Here is a 25,231-nt window from a genome sequence, read left to right on the forward strand (position 1 = left end):
ATGAGAGAAACAAAAAGAAACTCTGTGGTGACCTGAAAGAAAGAGGATATCATCTAGAAAACCCTGATGGGGCAAGTTTCTTAAGGCAAGACACAGATGTGGCTGATTAGAAGGAATCCGTTTGTATCCAGCGAATAACAAATCTCTCTCTGAAAACCGACAAGAACCTTCCTGAGCGGTAACCATTTACCTGGTGAAATTCATAAATGTTAAATTTTGTGCACAGTAGAAGAATTGCCTGCAACCAGTGAACTTGGAGGAGTGAGAAGTGAGATTGGACTGTGAATTAAATACACATATTACATACATATGCACTTAGTATTAGAAGGGGGTTAAATTAGGTTAAGTTAATAGTCACAAGTTAAAGTTTGATCCTGTTTTTATGTTTAAAGATAATTAAAAGCAACTTTTGTTTAAGTAATCATTTGTCTTGGTGAATTTCTGTTGCTGCTGGGTTTGGGGTCCTCTGGGCTCATAACAATACTTTCTACTGAAGTTAAAAGAAACCATACACAAGATAACAAATATTTACTGTAATCCATGTGCAAAAAGAGTGGCTTAGTGTACTGAAGAGTTCAAGAGTCTGTTAGTTATTGGAAAGGAACTGTGTTTGAACATAGTTTTCAGGCTTCTGTAGCTTCTGCTAGAAGGCAACAGTTGTGACAAGGTGATGGGGGTCCTTTATGATGTTGGCTGCCTTCTTGAGGCTCTGCTTCACATAGATGTTTGCAAAGGATGGGAGGTTAAAACCTCCGATAGATTGCTACCATATACAACTTTCTGCATTCCTGGCACTTGAATGTAGCCTGTGAATATACTTTCCACAAGTAGAAGTTTGATGGAATATCCGACAACATGCCAAATCACCTTAGAAAGTCAAGGTGCTGCTGTGGCTTCTTTAGAGTTGCCTCGAAGTGCAAACTCCCAGCAACTTGAAGGTTCTGACTCTCCATCTCCTTCCCATCAATGCAGACAAGTGCATGGATATTCTATTGAGCACTAAATTTCAGTGGATTGTTTTCATGCAACACATTTCATTTCAAATTGTAGTGTTAGTAAAATTATATTCAAAAATGCCCAACCTGAAGTATAGCATGTGAATAAATTCCTTCAAATAGCCATAAAGTTCTTCAGTATTGATGTTGTATTGAACTACTTTAACAGCCTGCAAAATAGTAAGCGTAGATACAAACACAAATTACTACATTCAAGATTCATTATTTGGAAATTTAAAATTATTTTATGTCTATGCTTATTAATTTTCCTGAGGGAAATTATAAGTCAAGAGCATATTCACACAAGTATCACACTCCCAACCAATTCATATTTATTATTTCCACTTCTGTACTGTATTTGAAATTCACTGCTATGCAGCTCATTTATTCGTCACTCAAAAACTGTCAATAATTTTCTTTACCAGCTGCCTGAGTGTAATCTTAGCCTCAGGTCACAAAATTGGAAAAAAAAAGCCAGCGCTGCCGGAGCTGCTGTAACAGCAATGTTGCAGCCACTGAGGACACAGAGAGTGGGGAGAGGAGACACAGAACTCCTCTGCAGGGCACTACCATCCAGTCCTTTAAACTGCTTGTTAAAGGAGTTGACGGCAATTTATTTTAAAATCCTGCAACTGCAGGGTCTGGGTCCAAGATGTCAGTGCCTATGTTCAACAGCAGCCTCGAGGGCTTGCAGACTCATGGATAACAAAGGACTGGTGCAGGGCACCAGAAAATGGAGAGACCCTACCCACCCCCCCGTTTGAGAAGGAGAAGCAAAGGAGACAACCCTACAGTTGGTGACCACAGCAGCAGACCAGTGAGGAGCTCTGCGAATGAAGAACACACGGAAGTGGGCTATTGATGACTCGCAGCGAGGAACCCATGCAGATTATGGGCGACTGCGATCGAGGAACTTGCACTGGGCTGCAGATTGCTGAAGACAAGCTGAAAGGGTAGTAGGTATCAGAACCAAAATGCAAGTGGATGCCAAGGGCACTGAAGGCTTCCTGATCGTGTCAGAGGTTTGGATCTGGAGCTTGGGTTGCCAATGGTTTGGACTAAAGGCAGTGTGGCTGCAGGAGAATCCATAGACACTCAGTGACTCAGGTAGCGGTGGGGGGGTGGGTGAAATCTCTTCTGCTTCTTTTTCTCTAAGGAACACACACACAATTTCTTACTGATAGCGAATCTTTGCCTTACAGTAAACTGAAGGAAATTTCATGTAATATTACACTTTCTGTTTTATCACAGACAATGAAATATTCTTGAAAAGCATAAAATAGACACTTCAGTGCCTTTCAATTTAAAAAAAAATAGACATGCAGCTCAGTAACAGGCTAGTTTGGCCCACGAGTCTATGCTACCCAATTTACACTAATTTTTACACCCAATTAACCTACACCCCAGTATGTTTCAAATGGTGGGAGGAAACTGGAGCCCCCAGGAAAAATTCAGGCAGTAAAGGCATTGCACTAACATTGCACAAGTGATGAGCATCAGCCAGGTCAAGAGACATAAGCCACCTGCTTAATAATTTCATTTGAATATTTTACAGAGTGAATAAATTTTCCAAATAGATGCTTCGATTCATCTCACGACTGTAGTGATATCATAAAAATTTGTTATTGCTTCTTAAACCACAAAATAAATTAAGCCATTGATCCCATCAAATAAAAACACAATGCCGGAGAAACTCAACAGTCGCCAGTCCAACCGCCAGTCCAACCGCCAGCCCAACCGCCAGCCCAACCGCCAGCCCAACCGCCAGCCCAACCGCCAGCCCAACCGCCAGCCCAACCGCCAGCCCAACCGCCAGCCCAACCGCCAGCCCAACCGCCAGCCCAACCGCCAGCCCAACCGCCAGCCCAACCGCCAGCCCAACCGCCAGCCCAACCGCCAGCCCAACCGCCAGCCCAACCGCCAGCCCAACCGCCAGCCCAACCGCCAGCCCAACCGCCAGCCCAACCGCCAGCCCAACCGCCAGCCCAACCGCCAGCCCAACCGCCAGCCCAACCGCCAGCCCAACCGCCAGCCCAAGGGGAGGTGGGATGGCTTGGTGAATAGAGAGAACCTGAAAAGGGAAGGTGGAAGCGGGAAGATAAGAGCAGGTTAACAGAGTCCAGTAAAGTCAAAGTTAATGCTATCTTGCTGGAGAGTTCCCAGATGGAAAATTAGGTGTGTTCCTTCAATTTGTGGGTGGTTCTCCCAGTAGCCTTTCAGTTCTGTGTCACATTCCCATACCCGTCCATGGCTTTCTGTACTATTCCACCAAGACCACCTGCAAATTGGAGAACAACTGATTTTCTGTCTGAGCACTCTCCAACTAGATGGCATTAATTTTGACTTTTCTGGTTTCTGCTAACCTGCTCTCCTCTTTTCCCTCCCTATCCCCTTTCCAGTTCTCCTTCATCCTTTCCCCCTCTATTCATCTAGCCATCCCTCCTCCCCTCGATCACTGCTGACCCCACCCTCCCTTCTCCATCTATCACTTCCTGCCTTTATGACCAGACTTCCCTCCTATTTTTTTGTTCAGACGCCTGCCGACATTTTTCCATACCTTGATGAAGGGCTAAAGCTTGAAATGTCAGTTATGTATTTTTACCTTTGCTATATAAAGGACACTGATTGACCTGCTGAGTTTATCCAGCATTGTGCTTTAACTTCAACCACAGTGCCTACAGATTTTCATGTTTTACCATTGATCCCATCAAGTCTGCTGTGCTATTCAAATCACAGCTGATGCAATTTTCCTCACAATCTACCCATCACCTTTGACAAACTTACTAATCAAGAAAACATCAACCTCAGCTTTAAATATACCCCATTAGACCCCAACTTATGATGGGGTTTGGTTCCGGGACTCGCATTGTTAGTTGAAATTATCACAGTTCGGGGACTACCTGTACAAGTAGTATTCTGCCTTGTCCCTGCCAGGAGCCCATCGTCCCCAATCCTGCCAGCAGCCTGAGGTGGCGCAGGATAACTAGGAGCAGCAGCGTCACTTCGCAATCTACTTTGTGATTTGGAATGCATGTGCAGAATGCTGTCGCTCATTCTCCCTCTTCAACCGCTCTCTCCTTCCCCAGCCACGGCAATTTGTGCATCTGTTCCAAATCACCTTTTTTAAAAAAAAAAAATCGCACTGGGTCCATCAAAGCCCGTTTCATTGAAGTCACTACAAGACGAACATCGAAATGATGATGTTGGGGGTGGGGGGTGGTGGTTGTAGGAAGCAATCTGCATGCACTGATTGTATGGAAGTATTCCTTCAGAGAAGGAAAAGCAACCATGTTGATACAGGTAGACTATTCAAAACTGATTCTGATCATAATTTCAAAATATTGCAAGTTAGAACATTGTAAGTTGAGGTCTTTCTGTACTCGGCCTCCACAGCCATCGGTGGCAAGGAATTCTGCATATTTCCCACTCTCTAACTGAAGAAATTCTCCTAATCTCTGTTCTGAGGGATGTCCTTTTATTCCTCTGGTCCTATACTCTCCACATCCATTCAATCCAACCCTTTCAATATTCAATAGGTTTCAATGAGATTCCCATCATCTTTCTAAACTACAGCAAGTACAGGTCCACAGCAATCGAACACTGCTCATGTATTAATCCTCATCCCTGGAATCACTCTCATAAATAATTCTCTGGGCTCTCTCCAACACCAGGACACCCTTCTTTAGATATGGTGCCTAAAACTGCTCAAAATACTCCAAATGTGGTCTTACAAACCTTTATAAGCTTCAGTCTGCTTTACATTCTAGCCCCTGAAAATGAATGCCAACATTATATATGCCTTTCTTACTACTCACTCAACCTGTAAATTAATCATCAATTCTGCACTCGGGCTTCCAAACCTCTTTAGACCTTGACTTTCTGAATTTCTCTTCAGTAACAGATTTTTAAAAAGTGAACTGATTACATCAGATGTTTTCATCTCTCAGTATCTTCATACAATATAGCAGTTCAAGAAGACTGCTCAACACCATCTTCTCAAAACCAGCTTATGGGTGGGCAATAAATAATGACCTTGCCATGACACCCATATCCTACAAGTTAATTTCACCATTGTAAAAACAAAGCACACCAAATAATCAGGAGCACATTTTTATTAAACTGTTATCTCCATATAAATTCAAGTTCATGATCATCTGACTGCACAACCAGACAAAATAGTAGGCCCTTTCAAACTCCCGTGTAAAATGGAGTTAACTGGGCAATTTGCAAGTTAGCATCCCAGTTACACGGCATTTTGAAATGGTCCAACCAGGTCAATCTGTCAGAACCCAACCGGGTCCCTCAGGGGTTGTCAGGGAACCCTGTTAAACTTACCTAGGTCTTGTCCACAGCTGATTTGAAAAGGAAAATGGCTGACCTGCTTATTCCAATGACATCAGTGCTTGTGTGCATGCATCACCAGGCAGCCAGCATCTGAACATCCAGCAGTACTTGTGGTGAGTGCGTGATACGCCATTGCAGGGGTGGGATCCCTCTTAAATTGCCAGGCTGCCAATTTAATAGGTAGATCCCATTGCGATTTGAAAGGTGCTTCCAGCACCTTTGCCCAGTAATTGCACCCAGATCCAAGGAAAGCTACCTAGGTGCTGCAATTTGAAAGGGTTATTGTTTCACCAGACCACGGTGCACACACAATACAATTCACAAATATTCAGCACAATTAGAAATCTTCAAAATTGTTAATTGTGTGATTTCCCTTTGGTATGTGCAAAGTGTATAACATTTGCTGAGTTTCTCTTGCACATTGGTGTATTGCATGGCAATTATAGGGTTGCTGGTAAAGATGGCCTTTTTGCAGACTTGTTGAGTTTTCAGAAGTTCTTCTCTCTTGAAGACTTGTCTCTTTTTTTGGATAGAATCTGCGTGAATTTATCGGTCTGAAGAATGTCTAACGTCTGGACATTGGATGTTCACACACAATTGACCAAAACTCAAAATCTGCGTTTCCTTATGCAAGTTTAGTCAGCATTCCAGAAGTGTGGTAATTAAATAGGCAGGACTTATAATGCGTGTTAACTTTGGACGCAGGCATTCCAGTAAATTTACTAGGGGTCGAGGAGGTAAAATATCAGAACAGGAATGGCACCATCATTTCCATTCTGACCTTTTTACTCAGCATGTATTCTGGAAAAATGACAATAATTTCCTGGAATGTAGTGGCTGTGTAAAAAAAAAATCTTATGTTTAAAGATTTACTAAAATATTGCCTGGATTGCAGTATCTAGAATACAGAGAAAGATTGAATAGACTGGGTCTTTATACATTGGAGCATAGAAGGTTGAGAGGGGATTTGATAGAGGTATATAAAATTAGGGGAATAGATAAAGTAGATGTGAATAGGCTCTTCCCTTTGAAGGTAGGGGAGCATGGAACAAGGGGTCATAAGTTAAGGGTTGGGGGAAAACTTTAGAAGTAACACAAGAGGAAGCTTCTTCACTCAGAGAGTCATGGCTGAGTGGAATGATCTTCCAGAAGAGGTAGTTGCAGCAGGGTCAATTCTGTCATTTAAGAGGAGATTGGATGAGTACATGGATGTGAGGGGGTTGGAGGGTTATGGGCAGGGAGCAGCTAGGTGGAACTAGTGGAGTTTCATTTAAATCGGTGGAGACAAGAAGGGCTGATATGGCCTGTTTCTGTATTGTAATTGTTATAGGGTTATTATAAACCAGCACCACAGAAGGAGTAGAAACAGACTTGGATGTTAGGTTTTGAAGGGTAAAATATGCAAAATTTAAATGCGTGATCCAACCCAATTGCATGGCATTCATACAGTCTAGTGTTATAACAGTATAGTGTCACATGACTAATGTGGGTGATGCAAAAAAAAAAGGATATCTGAAGAAATGATAAGACAAGCTTGAGCACACAACAGGACCTCTGATAGACAAATTTAGGACGAGGTCCCAACAAAAAATTGGGGAAGGTAAAGACAGTAGATTTTGCTTGATTAAAAGGGTATAAAAATGGGCCAATTCTTTGTGTAGTTGAGACTTCATCTTAGACTTACAGCAAGTATTAAGAGTCAGTGCTAACAGGCTGGCACAAGAGAGAAAAGAGAGACTGCAGGAGAAAGACTCAATGGGCCGATTGGCTAACTTCTGCTCCTATATCCTGTGAAAGAAGGTTGTTAAATCATTAATTTCCATAACTTTGAATTGGAGAGGTTTATTGGTATTTCCATTCTGTACTTTGTGAAGAACTTGATTAGTGGTTTTATATAATCTTGGTGGGTGTAATCGCAGTGAAGTGCTTTTAAAGTTTTTAATAAGCATATGGTGTCTCCTTTGGGAATATCTCTTGCTGCTGGGCTCCAGAACAAGAAAAAGTTTAAAAATTTTTCTTTTATTATGCATGTTTCAGTCAGTATTCTACATGTTAACTTTATAGTTCTAGCAACAGTTGTCACTATCCTAACTTGGGAAACAACTTAGAGCTGCACAATGTAGTTCAGGTACCATCAGATACATCTTCCCTTTTCCCTCTCAGCCTACCACAGGGACCACTCCCTTCATGACTCCCTTATCCTCTCCTCTCTTTCCACCAATTGCAAATTAATTACTCTCAATCCGGCAATAAATCTTTAAAAGATGCAACGTATCTTTTAAAAGTAACAGATCCACTGAAACAAAATAAACAACACTCTTGGCACCTACCCCTGTGCCCACAGGAGAGCTGCACTTGCACCCACACTCCTCCCTCAGCACCATTTGTGGCCCAGACAGTCCTTCCAAGTGAAGCAACACCTCACATGTGAATCTGCAGGGGTCAACTACTGCATCCAGTGCTCCTCTACATCGGAGAGACTGGACACAGACTGGGAGATCACTCTGTTGAGCACCTTGGCTCAAGTCTGCCACAATATCAGGAATCTCCCAGTGGCCACCCATTTCAATTCTCTGCCCCATTCTCTTGCCAACATGTCTGTCCACAGTCTCATGCACTGCCAGCCTGAGACCAGCCACAAATTAGAGGAATAACACTTCATATTCTGTCTGGGCACCCTTCGAACAGATGGCATTAATAGTGACTTCTCTGGTTTCCATTGGGCCACCACCCTCCCCCCCCCACACCTCCATCTATCTAACCATTCATTTTAGTTGTGAGCATGATCTATATTTCTAATTTGCCTCAATAGTAGGCAACGTTAAAATATTTCTTCATGTTTGAGACAATAAATTTATATCATTGCTAGATTAAGTTTGCATAAAAACAATTAATTTCCTTTCCAAAATATTGCAATGCTTTGCTTGTATTTGGAAATAATTAGGCAACATTAAAAGAAAATTAAAGATGCAAGTGTGTTTTGATGAAAGTAGAGATTTTGAAGTGGCATATGATTTGAAAATGTTCATTTTTTTTAAGGTTAACAAATTTTGTTTTTGGTGGAATACCTTTCCACATCAAAACCTCTCATAGCACATGCTTTATGTACAGTAAGGGCAAAAAACTTACCTGTGTTACACCTGGCTTCTTGATTTCACTGGGGATAATGCATCTAGGTCCAGCTTCACCAGCAAAACCACATCTAGAAATTGAAAGAGAAATCTTCAATGTACTTGATACAGCTAAATACTAAACTCAAATTAATAACGCTCGAGTAGGCAATAAATCTTTAAAAATTACATTAGCTGACTGCTGGTGATGCAACATTATCTTTTCAAAGTAACAGATCCACTGAAACAAAACATAGTAAAATCTCTGGTATCCAGCACCTATGGAGATTGGTAGATGCCGGATAAGTGAATTTTCCAGTTGCATGAAATTGCATGTTGCATGATTGGCGAACTAACGGTAAGGTGTGCCAATTTTAAAGTTCTGTATTTTCTACCTATTTATTTTCTATGATTCCCCCCCCCCCCCCCCGTTTCTTGAATTCCGGATAACAGGGGTTTAACTGTACTCTTTTGCTAATGTACATTTTCAATAATATTTTCCACCCACTTTTCCCCTACCCCATTCTCACAAAAATGCAAAATCTATTTTCTTAAGGACACAGTTTCAGGGCATTCATGATTTGCAGAAATAAAATTGATTTATGATAACACATGATTAAAAATAATTTACTTTTGATATTCAATTAAAATTTTTGTCAAGGTGCTAGACAGGAGACCGTAACATTAAGTTAGCCTTAGGGTAACATATTGTGTTAGGTGGAGTTTTCAACTGATAACAATAGGTTGAGCTCCTTGCCAAATAAACAACCAATCTTAGAAAAATGGAACAAAGACCATTTAACTTGTCTTTGGGATGAAGGGATTATACCAAAATCAGATTGCAAATGATTTTACATTCCCAAGAGTTTTGAAGTTTGAGCAGTAATTTAATGGAAATGTATACCTTTAAAGACACATGACAAATAAGGGATTTCTGGTGGCTGGGGAGACAAAAGATAAGATTTTTTCTTAAATACAAAAATGCTTGAGAAACTCAGCAAGTCATGTAACAAAGATATAGACCCAAGCCCTTCATCAAGGTGTGAGCAAAAAGCAGGCAGGTGGCTGAGTAAAATAGAGGGAGGGGGGAGGAGCACAGGCCCACAGGAAAGACATCATAGATGCATAAGAGAAAAAAAGCTGAGAAGTTATAGTTCTGAGTCCTTTGTTGTCTGTCATCTACATCAGTGATCTACATGATGTATAAATTAGATCAACAAGACTGCAGATGATACAAAATTGGACGTGCAATGGACAGCTTACAGAGGGAGATTGAAAACTTAGCTGAATGATGCACAACAACCGTGCATCCAATGCTACCAAAACCAAGGATCTGATTGTCAACTTCATGAAGGGAATCAGAGGTGGAGAGGATGAGCAAATTTAAGTTCTTGGGATCACTATCTCCCTGAACCCAACACACTGATGGCAATGTGAAGAAAGCATGTCAACACCTCCACTTGCTCAGGAGTTTGCAGAGGTTTGATAATGACATCAGACATACTGGCAAACTTCTACAGATGTGTGGTGGAAAGTGTCTGGTAATGGGGACACCAGTAGCTCCAAGTGTAAAGCCCTGCAAAAGGTAGTGGATGCAGTCCAGGACAATACAGGCAAAACCCTCCCACCATCAAGAATATCTTCAGGGGGTGCTGCAGTTGGAAAGTAGCAGCAATCATCAAGGATCCACATCCCTCAGAACATGCTCTGTTCTTGCTGCTGCCATCAAGAGGCAATATTTTATTTATCATTTTAATATATTTGACAATCAAACCAAATGTAGAACATAAAAAACACCCTCCCTCCACTCCATACAAGTCCTATTAAACAGAAAAAGACTGAAGAAAAAGAAAAAAATCATTCCATTGTCAGTGTACACAATAAAACATATGGAGACATAATTCCACGTTGTTAAAATCTTTACAGAGGTCTACTGGCTTGCTATATTGGTGCCAATGAGGTACCTATATGTTCTAAGTAAGGCTGCCAGATTTTTAGGAAGGTGTTATTGAGGTGATATGCCATTACACCACTAGGTCACCAGGGGCCACCATCTGACAACCTGGTATATAAAACTGATCGGAACTCGTGTTCCTCCTTTCTGACCTGGGCTTACACAGAGGCAAGACCTAGCTGTATATATCACTCTATTAAAGCCTGCATTTAACCTTCACACTACTTCGTGTGGTCGATGTCGGTCACAGTTATATCCCTTCCTGGGATTGTATGTAACCTTTTCAAGTGGGATGCATCTATTCATCTCAGAAGACTACCCTTCTATGGGTAGATAGGAGTTAGCCTTCCATGTTACTGCTAAACATTTCCTGGCCACACACAAGGCACTTTCTGTGAATTCAATTTGAGAATTAGTAATCTACCAACTGTGGTAAAGTTCCCCAAAAGACAAAGCTCCGGGTCTTCATTAGGGTATCACAGAGGTCATACCAGAAGGGTTTCAGCTTCATGCAAAACCAAATAGAATGTAAAAAGGAGCTGAAGTGGTAGTGTGGGCTCAATTTTAAGTCTGGACAGATTCACATTTGGGAAGGGAATGGAATGATATGGAATGGATTCAGGTCAATGGGATTAGGGAGAATAGTTCAGCACAGACTAGAAGAGTCAAAGGGTGTTTTCTGTGTTGTAATGTTCTATACAACAACCAATTTTCCCCTGCAACCGCGTCTGTCTGTCCCGCATCGGACTTGTCAGCCACAAACGAGCCTGCAGCTAACGTGGACATTTACCCCTCCATAAATCTTTGTCCGCGAAGCCAAGCCAAAGAAAAGAACGTTCTATAGAAAAAGAATGCATTTTAAATTTAAATTTTAAGAATGAGTTTTTAAATACATCTCATAGGAAGAGATAATTTGCAGAAAGGCCATTAACTTGGGCATAGAGAATTAGACTGGTAGAGACCCTAAAATTGTTTTCAGTTTAATCTTGAAAAAAAAACATGAGAGCAGAGATCTCAACTTTTCTGCATCTAAAACCAGGACTGAAATGACCCATGAACAAAATTCTTTGCTTTTCTTCTTTGGCTTGGCTTCGCGGACGAAGATTTATGGAGGGGGTAAATGTCCACGTCAGCTGCAGGCTCGTTTGTGGCTGACAAGTCCGATGCGGGACAGGCAGACACGGTTACAGCGGTTGCAGGGGAAAATTGGTTGGTTGGGGTTGGGTTTTTCATATTGCTTCAGGATAAAACAAAAAATCAAAACCTTGCAAAATTCACTAGCCCGCTACTCCTTTCTCGGCCTTCTGCAGGGACCGTTCCCTCCCCAATTCCCTCGTACATTCATCCATCCTCACCCATCGACCTCCAGCACCTTCCACTGTGCCCACAGAAGGTGCAACACTTGCCCCCAGACCTGCTCCCTCATCATGGTCCAGGGCCCCAAACAGGCCTTTCAGGTGAAGCAACACTTCACCTGTCCATCCAGAGGACTTATTTACAACATCCAGTGCACCCTTTATGGCCTTCTCAACATCACAGAGACCAGTCTCAGACTGGGAGATCGCTTCGCTCAGCACCTCCTCTCCATTTGCAACCACAGCAACCTCCCAGTGGCCAACCATTTCAACTCAGATCACATTTCCGTGCTCACATGTCTGTCCCCACCCCAAAATTGGAGAAACACCACCTTATTTTCTCTCTGGGCACCCTCCAGCCAGATGACATGAACATCAATTTCACTGCTTTCCATCAAACCTGCTCGCCTTTTCTTCCCCCTCCCCCATTTCCTACACAGCCATGCCTTTCCCCCAACCCCTCCTCAGTGCTGCTGTCCCTTCCCTCGCTCCCCCCCCCCCCCACTCTCCTGCCCTGCCACACCCGCCCCCCCCTTTTTTTTTAAATCCTGACGCTCCCCAGCATTTTCTCATAACTGACGTTTCGGCTCAAGCCTTTGCGACGTAAAGGACACCATTTGACCTGCTGAGTTTCTCCGGCATTTTACCTCACCCACGGTGACCACAGAATGGTGTGCTTTTACCACGAGCCCGGTTTGCTCACCCACAACATCAACCAGGGAGAATTTTTAACGACTGCCAATCATCTTGGAACCACTCCACATCGCCCACTGACGGCAGGGGCAGGAGGGCCTCCATTTATCATCCATTTTGTGGTTCGCCGACTCCGAGGAGAATTTCTGCAGCACCGCTTTCTGAGAAGACACGGAATCGGGCCGGAGGGTTAACGCTACCGCGCACTCGCCCCCTTCCCCTCGGAACCGCTTTACTCACTTCGTGTACGCGGCTCCCAGATCAATCACCACAGCCGTCTTCTCGCCACCAGTCCCCAAGCCCTCAAAAAGCGGCATCTCGGAACCGAACCCCCTGCTTCGGTTCAAGGAGACCGGCCACGCCGCAGGACCCCTGCCTCCGTCTCGCCTACTGTCTTCCCAATTGCCCGATCGTGTTGACCATTTTTGGTTTCGAAAGGAAAAAGTCTCTTCCCCCCCCAATTGCTACCTTTTCAATGATTTGTCGTGAAATAATTTTCGAAAAATTTTACACGCTAATGCGGACTAAAAATTAGGTTCACTTTGGGGTCCAGGGTGTCGAGCATCACGTGGGGTCCAGGGTGTCGAGCATCACGTGGGGTCCAGGGTGTCGAGCATCACGTGGGGTCCGAGTCTGCAGGAGCGTTGGGTGGATTAAAGTCTGGAGGTTGCTTTAGTTTTGTGAAGGATGCGTGGAACCAGCAATATATTCATTTCCCATGAAGTGAGCTGTGAGTTCTGCCCATTTATTTTCTTCAGACGCCTGTGTGTGTGACTTTAATGTCCAACTGACCAAACGCAGTGTGGTGATATATTTCCTCCACTGTACAGTTATCATTGTTGGTTGTATATATGGAGCTGGCCCATACCTTAGGACTCCTCCCCCGTGGTCCTGGACCAGAAAGGTCGAGCCACCTTTCCCTTCCCGCCAGGGATCCGGGCCAGCAAGGTTCTTCTGTGCATTAAAGCCCTCAGCTTGTCTTTGCGGTTACTGGTAGTGCCCGACACGCAGATTGGCTGATCACTGTCGTTTTGTGGGTCGAATATTTCAGTTCATCCAACGAACCCTTTTATTTGCCCCATTCATGACCGTAAGAAGTGTTACACTTGTACCTGCATTCAACCTTCCCTGCCCCAAATCTTTCCCCCAAAATAGGCTATTCACAATAAATGGTTTGCAAAAAAAAGAGGAAACCGTTCAAAGTCTTTTCACACCTCTGGTGACAATCCTATCTAAACATTCCCATCAAAGTTCTCTAAATACACTGATAGGCTCTAAAAATAACCACAGAGTCATAGGCAGCAGGAACAATAGGCTTTAATGCACACAAGACTTTGGCTGGCCCGGATCCAGGTACAGGACTCCCAGAAAGGGGGAGGTAACGTGACCTTTATGGCCAGGGTAAAAGGGGAGGATACTTGAGGGATGAGTGGGCAAGCCAGCCAGATATATACAGTAACTGGTAGGGGCTATTCAATGGAGGAAAACATATCAGTACTTACTCCATTACCATCCTGTGGTAGGAACATTTTTGCTTCTCCCCCTCTGTTAGTTGAGACACTTCCCCTTCTTCTCAGCCCCTCAATGCCCAGTAATGGGAGGAATCTAGACTGCAGTCCTTCCCCACAGCGCCCTTGTGTTGGCTGCATCAAGTCTCTGTGCATCCCTTAGCACGTACTCTTGCAACCTGGAATGTGCAAGTTGGCTGCATCAAGTCTCTGTGCATCCCTTAGCACATACTCTTGCAACCTGGAATATGCAAGTTGGCAGCATTCCCTCACCAACATCTCCATGTGCTGAAAGACCATCAGGTTTTGGGCAGATGAAAGTGCATCTTTCACCCAGTTGATGGTCTTCCAGCAGTTCTGGATGTCTGACTCTGGGCATCCCCAGCAACAGTTCTCTATCACACTGCTGCTAGGAATGAACTGTGACAAATACCCTTGCTTCTTCTCCACAACTGTGAATCTGCATTCAGCAGAGATGGCCAACTGTCTCCACCACAGACATCTCAAGGACACCATGCATGGTGGGTGATGTTCCATTTGTACAGGAAGGATCAAACTGGAATGACATCTCTCACCTCCAGCCAGACAAAGCTCTGATTGTGAACCCTGGCAATGCGGCATTCCGCCAGATGACCTGGACAGTCTGCTCAGGGAATCACTACACCCGCCTCCCCACCCCCCAGGTCCATTGATTCAAGTCAAGTCATCTTTATTTATTCATACCATCCTCACATAGTAAGACAAGGTAGCGTTTTTCCAGGACCACAGAGCATATTTACATAGATATAAGTTAGGAAAACAGTTAGCACATTAAAATATTAAGGTATTAGATGTATATACTGTAAGTCCACGCACACTATCCACATCTGTACTGGGAGTTAGGAGCCTGATGGCTTGGGGGAACTAGCTGTTTCCCACTTTGGACGTAAGGGGCCAAGTACTACAGTACCTCTTGCCAGATGGCAGAAGGGAGACCAGTTTACATGAGAGGTGTGTAGAGTTTCACAATGTTTATTGCTTTCCGCCTGCTTCGATTGTAGTAGATACCCTTCATGCTAAGAAGAGGTTCCCCAATGGTCTTTTCTGCTGATTTCACTATCCTCTGCAGAGACTTGTAATCCAAGGTGGTACAGCTTCCAAACCAGACGGTGATACAGTTGCACAGGATGCTCTCAAAGCATCCTCTGTAGAATGTAGTGGGGCTGGAGGGTGGGAGGTGGACTTTACTCAGCCTTCGCAGGAAGTAGAGGCACTGCTGGGCTTACTTGGCTCTGGGGCTGGTGTTAAGGGACCAGGTGAGATTATCTGCTAGGTGCGCTCCGAGGAAATGATACAATGGTAGAGGTTCCCCTCAATGATCAGGGGATTGTGATCTCCCTGGGCCCTTCTGAAGATGACTACCACCACTTTTGTTTTTTTTTAATGTTCAGATACAGGTTGTTTGCAGCAGTTCATTAGTGTCTGCACCTCATCTCTGTATGCTGCCTCCTCATTCTTACTGATAAGGCCCACCACTGTAGTGTTGTCAGCGAACTTGATGATGTGGTTCAAGTTGTGTTTAGCTGCACAATTGTGAGTCAGCAGAGTGAACTAAGCCTGCAGCCTTGGGGGGGGGGGGGGTCCCCGTGCTCAGTGTGAGATGCTATTACTGATCCAGACTGCTTGAGGTCTTCCCATCAGGAAGTCGAGAATCCAATTCCAATTGCAGAGGGACTGTTTAGACCCAGCAGGCCCAACTTCCTTATCAGGTACTGAGGTATGATCGTGTTGAATGCCGAGCTGAAGTCAATAAGAAACTGTCGTCGTCTCTTAGTTTCTGCAGGATGTTCCAGGCTGTCCTGATGTCCTTGTGGTCAAAGGTGTTGGACTAGAAGAACTTTTCCATGAAAAGTGTGGCAAAATCTGGGACATTGCGCGGCATTGGGCCATTTCCTTCGCAACACCTGAGGTTCTCTTGATACCCTCGCACATCCTGATGCAGCCATACATGAAAGTGGTCATGAGGATGAGGACCACGTTGGATACTCCCTTGCCTCTATTGTCTGGTGATTTGTACGCGATAACCTGTCAGACCCTCTCCATCTTGAATTGCCATATGAACTATAAAATTGGTCTGGTGACTGAGAGTAGAACATGGGCTAAGCACCTGTCTTGAGGTCAGAATCAGAATTTATCACCATAAACAAGTCAAGAAATTCATTGTTTTGCGGCAACATCACAGTGCAAACATTTATATAAGCCACCTAACAAAAAAATAAATAAAAATAGTGCACGAAAAGTCAAAGTAAGGCAGTGCCTTTGGTTCATTGATTATTCAGGAATCTGATGGCAACAGGGAAGAAGCTGTCCTTGTGCCATTAAGCGCTCATCTTTAAGTTCCTGTACCTTTTGCCCAATCTTAGCAGAGTGAAGAGGGCATGGCCTGGTTGGTGGGGGTCCTTGAGGATAGAGGCTGTTTTCTTAAGACACCGTCTCACGTAGATGTCCTCAATGGAATGAAGTCTGTTGCCTGTGATGTCTCAGGCCAAGTTAACAAACCCTCTGGAGTTTTTTTTTGTCCTGAGTAAATGGCACTTCCATAGCAGACAGTGATGCAACCACCCAGAATACTCTCCACAGTACACCTTTAAAGATTTTTGAGAGTCTTCGGTGACGTACCGAATCTTCTCAAACTCCTCACAAAGTATAGCCATTAGTGAGCCTTCTTTGTGATTGCATGGACATGGAGGCTCCAGAACAGATCCTTGGAGATGTTGACACCCAGGAATTTAAAGTTCTCGACCCTCTCCACTACTGAGCCCTCGATGAGGGCTAGATCGTGAGTCCACAATCATCTCCTTGATTTTGCTATCATTGAATGCAAAGTTGTTAGTATGACACCACTCAATGAGCTGATCTATCTCCCTCCTGTATGCTTCCTCATTGCCGTAGTGATTCAGCAGACAACTGTGGTGTCATCCGCAAATTAGTAGATAGCATTGGAATTGTGATGACCACATAGTCATGGGTGTCTAGTGAGTATAGCAGTGGGCTAGGCATGTATCCTTGAGGTGCTCCTGTGTTGATTGTCAGTGAGGAGGAGATGTTGTTACTGATCCACACTGACTGTGGTCTACTGATAAGGAAGTCAAGGATCCAATTGCAGAGAGAGGAGCAGAGACCCAGATTTTGAAGCTGCTGACCAGTACTGAGGGGATAATGATGTTGAAAGCTGAGCTGCAATTGATGAAAAGTAGCCTGATGTAGGTATAGTCGCGGTAATCCAGGGCTGAGTGGAGTGGAAGTGAGATTGCATCTGCTGTGGAATGATTGTGGCAATAGGCAAATTGCAGTGAGTCCAGGTCTTTACTGAGGTATGAGTCAATTTTTACCATTACCAATCTCTCAAAGCATTTCATTACAGTAGATGTCAGTGCTATTGGGCAATAATTATTGAGGCAGCTCACCTTTCTCTTCTGGGGTACTGGTGTAATTGATGTTCTTTTGAAGCAGGTGGAAACCTCCGACTGCAGCAGTGAGAGATTGAACATGTCTGTTAACACTCCAGCTCGTTGGTTGGCACAGATTTTCATTATCCTGCCAGGTACACCGTCAGAGCCTAGTGCCTTGTGATGTTTTGACATAAGTCCCTGAAACAGATAACATATCACCAGTGTCTGCAGAGATTCTCACTGATACAGTTGATTTTTTTTTTCCAAAGCTGGCATAAAAGGTGATCAGCTCATCGGGGAGTGTGTAGCTGCAGTAATTTACCTAGATTAAACATAATTTAAAGAATGCACTCACTCAGTTTTTCAGCACAAAAATGGAGTCAACTCTATTCCACTCAGATGCAGCACTGAATTCCTCACCCCACCAAACACCATGAATATGCTATGTTACAGAATTAGCCTATTATTAATCTTTAGGTTATATATATATATTTAGTGAAGTCACTTTGTGGGTTTTGAAAAGGAAGACACACACAAAACATCATTTTGAAGAGAGGCTCTGGTTGGAGCTGTATCAGTCATAAAAACAGAGTTGATTGTTCTATTGAAAGTTTGAAATAATGGATGTTTGCTCAGAAAGACACCTGTGTAAACAAACAGCCTTTTGCTTGATGACCTGTGTAGACAAGCAGGAGGCATTTGCCATGAGTCCTGATTTTGGGAATTGAAACTGATATCAGTAGATATCAAAGCATTCATGTGATTAAAGACACTTAAAGCAGCATTTTAGTATCATGAAAGAGATTCTTCTGAAGTCAGAAATGCAGTAACATTCTATGAGAATGACTGCTGTTGTGTTCTTGTCAGGAGAGGATGGCCACTTTGACTGCTTTTCTTTGTTAAGAGAGAGAGCAGTGATGCTATTATAATGTTCATTTTTGACTACCCATAAATGGATAAAAGAAAGTAACATTATTTTTGCAGTTGGATCATAACCATTCTAATGGTTACTTCATTTAAAACCCTTGCCTGGGTTTGTGAAATCATTGTGGAAACCACAAGTCCTGTAATCTCCAAGCAAGAGAGGGGAATTGTGAAATCATTCGTATGAAGAAACATTTCTCTGAAAGCAACTCAATAAGAATTCATGAGTTTTGAGAAGTATGTTGACTTGGTGTCTCAAACAATTTCACAATTATCTTGAACAACAGTTTAAAGATTCTGCGATTCAACACAAAATATTTCTAAGTCTGAACTTTGAACTTTTTAGAATCATGCCTGAGCTGTAATGGTTTGGGATCTGCCACACACACACACACACACACACACACACACACTTGCACATAGTTGGGGGTTAAGTTTAGAGTTAAGTAAGATTTTATATTATTAATAGTTATTCATAAAAATTATAGTTTTAAAGATACAATTGGGCGAATTTTTATTGCTGCTGGTCTATGACATAACACTTAACAAAGGGTTAATTGATTAGATGAGAAAATACAGTAGTTGCTTGTGCAATGGTGAGAACATAATTACCTTCTTGACATCTGTGCCATAGTGAGATAGAGCTAACTCCACAAGAATGTCAATATACCTTGGGTGAAGGACACTCAAATATTTCCAGACATTTATAGAAATCACAGCATAACATGTTCTTGTAAACACAACATTTCCAGGTGTGTGTAACTCATGTGAAACGTAAGGATTTCATGCAGTTCCCTACCAAAAATGTGTATGAAAGTATGATACTTTGAGTTGGGGTTCATTGTAGAGAATTAGTTACTTTTTATTATCTCCCCCTTACTCCTGTTAGTGCTACCAAGGTGAAATAAAGAAACTGTTGTTCACTTAATTGATTCTGCTGTTTCTGCTGTTTGTTTTATTACAGCGCGGGCTTACTTTAACAACCCAGCCAAACCCCTCCGACCTTTTCATTGACTCTCTGCCACACAGGTGATCTTGACACTCTCATTCTCCTCCTCCTGTGTCTGAGATCCATCACCACATTACCAGCCTTCTGAACTAACCTGCGCATGCGTGCTATTGCTCCCGCACATTGCCTCAAATACGTAATCAGTGGCAACCATCACCGCTCCCTACACAGGTAAGAATGTGACCATGGCAACTGTCCCCCCACCCAGCCTCCGAGCCATGCAAAGAGGCACCTCAGTGGAACTGTCCCACTATGTAATAGTTTGGTCTGACCTCGTACGATACTGCAAGACAAGCGATGCACAGTCCAACTGGCAGGGGTGCAACTGGCCCTCTGAATCTGGCCCAACACAGGACATGGACTGTCGATATACGCTGGCTTCAGCCTGTTGATGAAGACCATTTCAGCTTTCCCATTTTTGTGAATCACAAAAGTCTTTGGGTGGCATCGTAAGACCTCAAAAGGCCTGATGTAAACAGGCTGAAGTGGTTTGCGAACAGCATCATGCTGAAGGAGCACGAGTACAGTGTTGTAAATCATTTGGCACATACACTGCAGGTGATTCATGTCGCGTAGGAGTAGGATTGAGTAATTCATATTTTATCAAAGACGATCAACATAACTCGCCAGATCAAAGAGTGCTGTCCCTGGACTCGGATTCACAAAAATCGAGGTATAGACAAGACTCTCCCCACACATCACACAGCAATCCCTCACATCCTGCTGCAGTAGTCTTGCTCAGAATTTGTCAAGTTTAATTTCTAAAGACTATACTTTAGCTAGGAAGTTGGTAGGGAGTAGAAGCCTCAAGGCCCAGTGTTTTAATTTAGCTTGTAGTACACCCCCCCCTTTCCCCCCCCCCCAACTCTGTGTCCGAGTGGTCAGATCTTTCTTAAAGGAATCGAGCACCGGCTGCTGCCGGAGTTTACCCTTTCTGTCGATCCTGGAATTTTCAACATTTTTAATACAATATTACTTACAGATATGTTGGTGTCTGCAAATATTTGATGATTTCCATCAGAGCTGCATTCAAAGAGTAGCCGCTGCAAGGCACCATCTTTTTTTTGGTGTTCATCACGATTCTTACACTGATGTGTCTGTCCTTGGCCTCATCCATAGATAGCCATGAACATCAATATTTTTAATTTTATGTAACTTCGATCACCTCGATCAGATTCTACTGTTTCCATTTCTTACTTTTCTCTGGCCACCTCCCCCGTGGTCTCTTCCTTTACCTGCCTCTTCATCTCTCCCACCTTCTGTCTCACCTTTAAGCCTCTTGCCAGCTCAGGGTCAGCGCCAAGGGGGGGGGGGGGAACCGCAGGCATGCCCCCCAAACGAGGTGCTGTCCCCCCCCTCAATACAGTTGTGGCCATCCCTGGCTGTCAGATCCAGCCTCACTTCCTCCCATGTCAATAGTGTCTAGGTTGATGCATACTAGCGACTCTCCACCCACCCCCAGCCCGTCATTAGTGATGCTTGACGCAATAGACAGTCCCCTCCTGTCAGTTTTATTGATTATTATTTCTTAGAAACAAATTATTTATTTAACTTTTTTTTTCCAGTTGCTTGAATTCCAGATAACAGGGGTTTTACTGCATATAGTTATAGTGGGATGACTAGATGACAGAGACGTTGGTATCTAAATCTCAGGAAGTAGCAAATATGTTGTCAGAGCAGTTTCTAAATATATATGATCCTGGGCTTCATAAAATAGAGAATTAGAGAATAGAATCATGGAGTTCTACTGCAAAAGAAATGGGGCCTTCAGCATAACAGTAATCCTGCTCCCCACTGTCCCCTTTCCTCTCCAATACCTCTCACTCTCTTTCCAATGAACCCCCACCCCCACTCTAGTCATCCCATTCATTTACATCTTCCTTCCTGGTTCCTTCACTTTCACCTTCCCCTCCCTCTGTCCCCCCAATTCAACCCTTCCCTTATATCTGCCATCCTTCACCCCTACTTGGTCCCTCTTTCACTCCTTTTATTCTCTCTTTGTATTTGCTATCATTCCTCTTCACTGTCTGAAATGTCATCTGTCCCAGCCCTCCCCCAGATGCTGCCTGGCCACTGAGTTGCTCCAGCAGTCCGTTATTTGCCCCAGATCCCACCATGTGCAGTTTTGTTTTGCCTCTAAACAACAATCTTCTAGAGATTGGCAAGGTAGATGCAGAGCTGTTTGCCCTGGTTAGGGTGTTTGTCACTGGAGATTATCATATCTAAATATTCTTCATCCAGAGTTTGCTGATTCTTTGAAATTCACCACCAAGAGAGCTATTCTTGTGTCCATATCTTGTGTTCTTATTAATTTTTTTAGCATTGGCCAGGGCAGAGAATAAGGTTTTGCCTTTCTTCATTTTCTCTTGTAATTCAGCAAATTGTTAGCCATTGGTAACACTTTACCAACGGCAATTGCACTGGCACATAATTTTCCCACATGAGCCAGCAAAGAACTAATTATTCCCCTCAACTCAAATATATGTGTATATTTAATTATGAAAAAATATTGCTAACACAATCAATGTAAAAAATGATAGAGGATTTTAAAAATCTTATTTTGAAAATTACACCGAAGCTAACAGTATAAATGAAAACTAAGTTTGAATTAGAAAGAGCTTTGAAATGAAATCCACAAAATTTATTTTTCCATAAATGTTAATGGAGCATTCTTCCCACTAGAGGACACTGTGAATATCCTTTTGGTGGGGTTGACTGCATGCAATCTGCAGTGATCTGAAGATCTTTTGTTTTATTCCATCCCAAGTGGAATTATCTTTAAAGTAATATTTGCAAAAAAAAACTGAGAAAAATAGGTTTTACGTGGGATATTAGTTAATACTTGTATTTTAAAATTTTAATCCATTTTTCTACATTGTTTTAGAACTATTTCAATACCAGATACAATGAGGTAAGTTGTACCTGTTCTGCAGACAAATACATTCTAAAGTTTACATAGGATAAATGACAATGTTTGAATTTCCCAGAGACTTCCTCTTACTGCAAAAATCTGCATGAGTACAGTTTTACTTTCCCCTGCAATGTGTCTGACTGGAAATGTAAAATGTCACAATGCATACCCATATGAACCATGGCTGTGCTTGCATTTTCATGAGATATATGAAGTATTCTTTGTTCCATATGTTTGCAGATGTCTCCCCCCCACCTCAGCTCTCTGAATTAGTAGCTCAACTACTTGTCCCAAATTAGAAAATCTGATCAATTCTTCTTCAAAGTTCCACTCTTCCTTCATCTCCATGTGGCCCACAACTAACTAACTTCCATAGTTTTTGTGTTCACTTTCTTGGGATAAACAAAATAGGCTGACTCCACAACTATTATTGCAAATACATTTTTCCCCCACTCAACTTCCTATAGGGTTCTCCATTATATTTTTCCAGTTTATCTATCATTAGTTCTGACAAACAGCCTGAAAACCAGTTTTTCACTCCACAGATGCACTCTGATTCCAGAATTTGCTGCAGGTATGCACCTAATGTGTTATCAGTTTCAATATTGTAATCCACACAATTTTCTCATTAGTCAGATGGTTATCAAAACTTTCTCTAAGCAGCAAAACACGTGTAATCCCAATACACTTTTATCCAAAGAGAAGTTACAAATATAAAGCATTATATTAATTCTGTTCCAATGTGGTTAAAAAGTGTGCTCAAATGTATTAAGTTGTGGCGGCATGCCACTAGGCAGGCGAACCAGCCCCACTTGTAATCCACGGGGCGGGGCAGCTGGCTAAAATGGCGCCGTCAGGGGGGGGGTTTCCCCTTCTTCTCAGCACCGGGCTCAGAAGCCCGCGCTGGGGGACCACGTGATGCCCGAGTGACATCGGCGCCCCCCAGCACGGTTCTCAGCCAAGTGTGGGCTGGGAGTATGTCCAGCCTGGCAACCAGCAATAAACCAGTTTTTCTGCTCACTGAGCTCAACCCGTCTGGTTGTGTGTTCTTTCAGTAGCAGTGTAGCTGCCACTACAATTGGTGACCCCGATTGGTTCAAACATCTTTGAACCCAACATGAGCTAACCTGGGATCAGTGCTATAGTCGTCAAGCTGTCTGACTTCTGGATTCAGGAGTCGGAGACTTGGTTTGGACCTGTGGAGGCTCAGTTTCACCTCTGCCAGATTTTGTCCGACACGACCAAATTCTACCATGTGGTTACCGCCCTGGACCAGGCCACCGCCAAACATGTGCTGCACTTCGTTGAGCACCTGCCTGCTGAGGACAAAAACGGGACCATCAAGCGAGTGCTGACCGGATCCCTTGGACTCTCCAGGCATCAACGTGCCACTCGGATGCTGCACCTCGATGCCTTGTGGACAGGTCCCCGGTGGAGCTGATGGATGAGATGCTCGTGCTCATGGGTGATCACACCAACTGCCCACTCTGAGCGAATTTTCTTCGACCATCTGCCCAACGACATCCAGCCATAACTGGCCCAAGAGAGCTTTACCGACTCGAGAAAGGTTGCTCAGAAGGCCCAAGTGCTATGGCTTGAGTGATTCCCGGAAGGCTCGGTGGTCTAGCAGGTCATAAGGCATGGGCATGACCATGCCAAGCCTGTCCCTAGTGCTGCGGTAGAATACCCGGCCCCTGCAGGGGCCACCAAGAGCATAACCAGGGTCATGACACTTGCTCCAGGCCTCTGCTTCTACCACCAGCGCTGGGAAACCAAGGCTCGGAAGTGTCATCAGCCCTGCTCGTCCCAGGGAAATGAGCAGGCCGGCCGCTGTTAATGGCTGCGCCGGCTGGCCAAGGACACAGCCTCCTCTATCTGTGGGACTCAGTCAGCGGCCAGTGCTTCCTCGTTGACACTGGGGCCCAGATCAGCATCATCCCGGCCACGACCATCGAGTCCAGGAACCGACCTCGAGGATCTCCCCTCCGTGCGGCCAACGCAATAGAGATCCAGACGTATGGGAACAAGACAGTCTACTTCCAGATCTGCTGGCGAAAGTTCTTATGGAGGTTCACCGTCTCATCCCTTCCAACCGCCATCCTGGGTGCCGACTTCCTCCTAGCCAATGGCCTCCTGGTGGACATTCAAGGTAGGTGCCTGGTAGATGCCCGGACTTTCCAGGCCATTCGCCTTGACACCTCCCGCATTGAGCAGCTGCAGATGTCCACAATCAGCACACCCAGAGACGAGTTCCAGTGAATTCTGGATAAGTTTCCGGCCCTCCTCAGGCCACAGTTCTCCACTGCCTCACCGCGCCATGGGGTGTTCCACCACATCCCCACCCAGGGTCCACCGGTTCACACCAAGGCACGCCGGCTCCCGCCTGACAAGCTCCAGGTGGCAAAGGAAGAGTTTTCGCATCTGCTGGAGCTGGGGATCATCCAGCGCTCCGACAGCCCGTGGGCCTCGCCGCTCCACCTGGTCCTGAAAGCCTCCGGCAGCTGGCGCCCCTGCGGAGACTATCGATGGCTCAATGAGGTGACAGTTCGTGACTGTTACTCCATTCCTCACATCCAGGACTTCACGGCCAACCTGCATGGTGCGAGGGTTTTCTCCAAGGTTGACCTGGTGCTTGGATATCACCAAATCCCAGTGCATCCTGAGGACATACCCAAGACGGCCATCATCACTCCCTTTGGCTTGATCAAATTCTTTCGCATACCATTCAGGCTAAAGAATGCTGCTCAGACCTTCCAGCGCCTCATGGACTCAGTGGGCAGGGACCTGGATTTCGTCTTCATTTACTTGGATTACATTCTCATTGCCAGCAGGGATCGGGTGCAACACAAGGCCCACCTGTGCGGCCTCTTCTCCTGGCTGGCTGACTTCGGCCTCACAATTAACCCACCCAGCCAAGTGCCAGTCGGGAAAGAGTCTCTTTGGATAAAAGTGTATTGGGATTACATGTGTTTTGCTGCTTAGAGAAAGTTTTGATAA

At 44.1% G+C, this 25,231-nt stretch overlaps 1 protein-coding gene and 1 long non-coding RNA gene across 5 annotated transcripts in view; one reads left to right on the top strand and one right to left on the bottom strand.

The window, feature by feature from the left end:
• actr10 (actin related protein 10) overlaps positions 1-13,019 on the bottom strand; it is a 27,973-nt gene extending 14,954 nt beyond the window's left edge. Inside the window, exons 1-4 of one of the 2 annotated variants that reach the window (XM_069916910.1) lie at positions 12,692-12,743; positions 9,354-9,390; positions 8,469-8,541; positions 1,083-1,165 (exon numbers count right to left, since the gene is read on the bottom strand). In XM_069916910.1, the coding sequence (XP_069773011.1) occupies positions 1,083-1,096 (14 nt within the window). In that variant the 5' untranslated portion in view covers positions 1,097-1,165; positions 8,469-8,541; positions 9,354-9,390; positions 12,692-12,743. Of the gene's footprint in view, positions 1-1,082; positions 1,166-8,468; positions 8,542-9,353; positions 9,391-12,691 lie in introns of both variants that reach the window. The other variant, XM_069916908.1, reaches the window with a different exon arrangement.
• On the top strand, positions 12,351-19,246 carry LOC138753659 (uncharacterized). Of its 3 annotated transcripts, XR_011351336.1 has the most exons (4): positions 12,351-13,181; positions 15,773-16,777; positions 17,452-17,542; positions 18,375-19,246. It is a non-coding gene; the product is annotated as an uncharacterized lncRNA (long non-coding RNA). The 3 variants fall into 3 exon arrangements; XR_011351338.1 differs by lacking the exon at positions 15,773-16,777 and having other exon boundaries at positions 17,449-17,542; XR_011351337.1 differs by lacking the exon at positions 15,773-16,777.
• Positions 19,247-25,231: the final 5,985 nt, after the last annotated feature.

The sequence above is a fragment of the Narcine bancroftii genome, chromosome 2, assembly GCF_036971445.1.
Source record: "Narcine bancroftii isolate sNarBan1 chromosome 2, sNarBan1.hap1, whole genome shotgun sequence".
Classification (NCBI taxonomy): domain Eukaryota; kingdom Metazoa; phylum Chordata; class Chondrichthyes; order Torpediniformes; family Narcinidae; genus Narcine; species Narcine bancroftii.